General features: G+C 57.0%; 1 protein-coding gene across 3 annotated transcripts in view; it reads right to left on the bottom strand.

Annotated features, from left to right (window-relative positions):
- Positions 1–930: 930 nt before the first annotated feature.
- The window catches only part of GTSE1 (G2 and S-phase expressed 1), a 21,577-nt gene continuing 18,627 nt past the window's right edge, over positions 931–3,880 (bottom strand). For all 3 annotated transcript variants that reach the window (XM_011380724.2, XM_011380726.2, XM_011380725.2), the window contains exons 8-9: positions 3,750–3,822; positions 931–3,111 (exon numbers count right to left, since the gene is read on the bottom strand). In XM_011380724.2, the coding sequence (XP_011379026.1) occupies positions 2,889–3,111; positions 3,750–3,822 (296 nt within the window). In that variant the 3' untranslated portion in view covers positions 931–2,888. The remainder of the gene's footprint in view (positions 3,112–3,749; positions 3,823–3,880) is intronic.

Here is a 3,880-nt window from a genome sequence, read left to right as displayed (position 1 = left end):
GCCTGGGAACGTGGGGGACCTTAAACTAACTCCTCTCAGTCACTTTTGGTTCTGGTTCTGAGCCAGCTTCAGAGGCTCCAGTTCCGAGGGGACAGGGCCCGCCCGGCCTCAGGTCCCTGAGGTTAGCACAGGTGGACAGGCTGCGCATGGCGGAGGCAAGGCCAGCATTGGGAGCCCCGACATCTTCTCTGTTCTCAAAGAACCAAACAGACATGTACGTGCAGATATATATGTGTGATGTGTACAACACCTGCTGTTGGTGGGTGTGTATTTCCACACCCTCGTCTGCATCCTTTCTCTCTCAAGGATTCCTTATAAAAATCCCAAGTCAGCTGCTACAATGCTAACTCATGCCCCATACTGGCTGCCTAAGTGGTGCTTTCTTTCCAGTCTTTGTCTCTGGAACCCGGCCACCACGGGCGTCCCTGTGCATCTGAACTGTGGTCTCGCTCCTGTGGTAGGATCAGTGGGTCAGGAGTATGTACGTGTGACTAGATTTTAACAGATGTTGATAAATGGCTTTCCAAAACAGACCACCGGAATCTGCATTTCTGCCCGCAGCAGTCCAGAGTACCCCGCACCGCCAAATCCTCACCAGCAGGTAGGGACGGATGATCTGTAGAGAGAGCTGTCTCCTAGTCTCTATAATCGTCATCTCCCTGATAATGGCGAATCTGGGTGTTACCATCTGAGCTTATTCAGATGCTTTGCCTGCTGACTTACATTCAGCCACTTGTCTATTGATTTCATTTATGGTCATTTTAGCCATAAATCAAGAAGTTTTTAATTTTCACACTGTTAAATACGGGTTTATCGTCATCTCTTCTGGGTTTTCAGTAGTGATTAAGGTCTCCTGCCCCGTGATTATTCACAGTCTCCTATTTTTCCTTCTGTTTTTCTTGTCTTGTATATTTAAGTCTAACTCATCTCAGATTTATTTCTCCTTGATGTAAGATGGCTCTAATTTAATTTTCTTCAAGATAGATGAAGACATATTGTTTTTTGTTTTTTTTTTTAAATCTATATTCATAAGTGAAATCAGTCTAGTTTCTTTTTTTAGGTGCTATCGTTAGCTGTCAGGTTTGGCTGTTAAGATGAATTAAGTAACCTTCCATCTTTACTTAGCTATACCCTGAAAGAGTTAGCTTTAAAACTTACAGTTTTAAAGGCTGTTTATGACTCAGCTGTAACATCACCTGAACCGTAGCTTTCTAAGCTCTAACTATGGCTTAATAGACTTTTCCCCCTTTTCCTGGGGGTATTTAGATAGCGTATTTTTCGGAATACCTTAGCATTCCTCCAGCCTGTCCTCTACATCTATTTTCTCACTGCAGTCTCGTCTATTTTGCTGACTTCTCCGCCCTCCGTTGGAGAGTGAGGGGCGGCCGGGGAAGGTCAGCTGCGAGGCAGCGGTGGCGGCAGCAGTGCCACTGGCCGGAGCAGAGAGCAGCCTCCTCCGAGGGCAGCAGTCCCCGGCGGCTCCGGCAGAAACGCCCACTACCTGCACCCTCCAGTATGGCAGCCACCGGCCACATGTGGCTGTTGAGCACCTGAAATGTGAGTTTCACTTGATCTTAGTTACCTAGAATTTAAATGGCCACATGTAGATAGTGGCCTCTGTACTGGGCAGTGCAGGTAGAGAAGCCCCGCTCCCTGCTGGCCCGAGGGCGGGGATAGGACATGGCCCCCACCAAAGTCGCTAGTGGCCTCTCAGGGCTGGGAGACGAGGCCCACGTAACCTTCCCACCCTCGACCTGGGACCCAGACTGTGTGCAGCCTTCCCAGACTTGTAGCTGTTGGGGCTCCCACTGCAGGCCTCGCCCCCACCATGCACAGCCTGCCCGCCTGTGCTCGCCTCAGGGACCCGAGGCCGGCGGGCCCTGTCCCCTCGGAACTGGAGCCTCTGAAGCCGGCGCAGAACCGGAGCCGGAAGTGACTGAGAGGAGTTAGTTTAAGGTCCCCATGTTCCTGGGCTCTGTCAGCCTTTCGCAACGCTGCCACGATGCAGTGAGGGAAGGCAGACTGGAAACCCGGGCGTGGCCGGAGACACCCCCGCCACAGACAGGACTCCAGTCAAGGATGCCAGTGACCAATGACAAACACAAGTCCTGTTGCAGCTCTGGGGACATGGTGACACGCCTGCTCATGGAGTGCCAGGCGGCTGCCAAGCGTGCAGACACACAGCCTCCACGTCCAGGTGCCAGAGGTGAGGCGTGCTCCGCACAGCCCGACAGGCACCCGGGGGTGGCCCGGTAGGGATGTGGGTTCTCCAGAAATGCCCAGGTTTGGCCCCCCAACGTGGATTACGGGGCGGGGCAGCCCTGCCCGGACCAGGGGCAGACGGCGAGGCAGGCCAGTCAGTCCAGAGAAAGGGTGGTATGGCTGGAGCGAAGTGGCAGAGGGACTGAGGGACGATGCGGAAGAGGCCGGTGCAGCAGCAGCTTCCACAGATTCGGAGTCTGATTCTCAGGCAGCCCGGGCGCCATCACCGTCGCTGTCCCCGTGACTACGACCCTGGAAGGTAGGGCTGCGGGCTCTCCTGGGACCCGGCAACAAGGACACCGCTGACCCAGAGCCCCGACTGCGAGCTTTGCCTGAGGGCCCCCGGTGCAGGGCCCGCCTGTCCGCCCAGACGGTGTGTCACCAGGCCCTCCCCCTCCCCGCCAGGCCGCCAGCGCAAGCCCGGACAGGTCGCGTGACCCAAGGAGCAAGCAGGTGCCCTCCCTTCCCCTCAGAGGACCAGCAGGAAGCGTGGCGTCCAGCTCCGCTAGGAAGGGCGGTGACCCTTGCCATCCCCAACGAGCGACTGCGCAGCAGCCTAGGCAGCCCGTCCGGCGGGGGGAGCGGGGCCTCATGAACGGGACACAGACACCCGCCGCCTTTGTCTCCTACCTCACCGCAGACTTCTTCCGGGGATCAGAGGACAGCCGCCGGGCCGGCACGCACAGGGGAGACGCCAGGGCCCTGGGCACGGTTTTCGGGGTCGCCAGTGGAAGGCCAGACAGCCGGCGGCCGGCCGGTGTGGGCAAGGCCGACGCCCTCGCGGCGCCGAACAGGCTTTGTGAGGCCAGGCCTGAGGAGCGCCTGGCAGGGGTGCTGTGGACGACAGCCCTGGAAGACAAAATGGGTCTTAAGCACAGACGACCCCTCAAACACATTCTCATCATTTGGCCAACGTCTTGATACAGTGGAACATCCTCTGGTTTCAACATAAAAGACGGAAGCCAGCAGGGCCTGCCCGAGCCCCGTTCTGAGGGGCCGCCGAACCCCGGGCCCCGGCGGGGCTTCTGGCTCCTCACCCGGCAAGGCCTGCCTCTGCCCTCGCGGCTCTGGTCCAATCAGGAAGGGACGAAGCTGGGACTCAAACCAAGTCTGAGTAAGTGCACCACAAAGCAGAGTCACCTCTGAGGACCTACGGATGGGGCTGCACACCAGGCCGACCGCTCAGAACGTCCAGGGATGGGCAGGGACTTGCGGCAGCTCTGAAGGCAGCTGCACTGAGTGTCCTGACTGGACAATCGCCCCAGCTCAGGGCTGAGAAGTGGCTTTGACACCGCAGGAAGAAAGTCTGTGGCCATGGCAAACTACAGTGGACGTAAAAGTGGCACCCGAGAGAATGGGGCTAAGGCCAGACATGCGTGGCCGGCCTGTGCGGTCACCATGTGATGAGAAGGCGCTTTAGGAAGTTAGCAGGTGTGTTAATTTGTTCTTATAATAGCAAAAAGAAAGGAAAGGGACTGGCTCATTACCTCCCTGCTGAAGGGCAGGACTGCAGCCTCTGTGACCGTGAGAACGTGGGCGTCGCGCTGTCTGGGAGTTCACCTGAGACGAGAGAGGAAGCGTGCGGTCAGCCAAACGCGGATCAAGTGATAAGTCCATC

Source organism: Pteropus vampyrus, unplaced genomic scaffold (assembly GCF_000151845.1).
Source record: "Pteropus vampyrus isolate Shadow unplaced genomic scaffold, Pvam_2.0 Scaffold401, whole genome shotgun sequence".
Lineage (NCBI taxonomy): Eukaryota > Metazoa > Chordata > Mammalia > Chiroptera > Pteropodidae > Pteropus > Pteropus vampyrus.
Note: the sequence above shows the minus strand (reverse complement) of the source record. Positions and strands in the feature narration are given on the sequence as shown.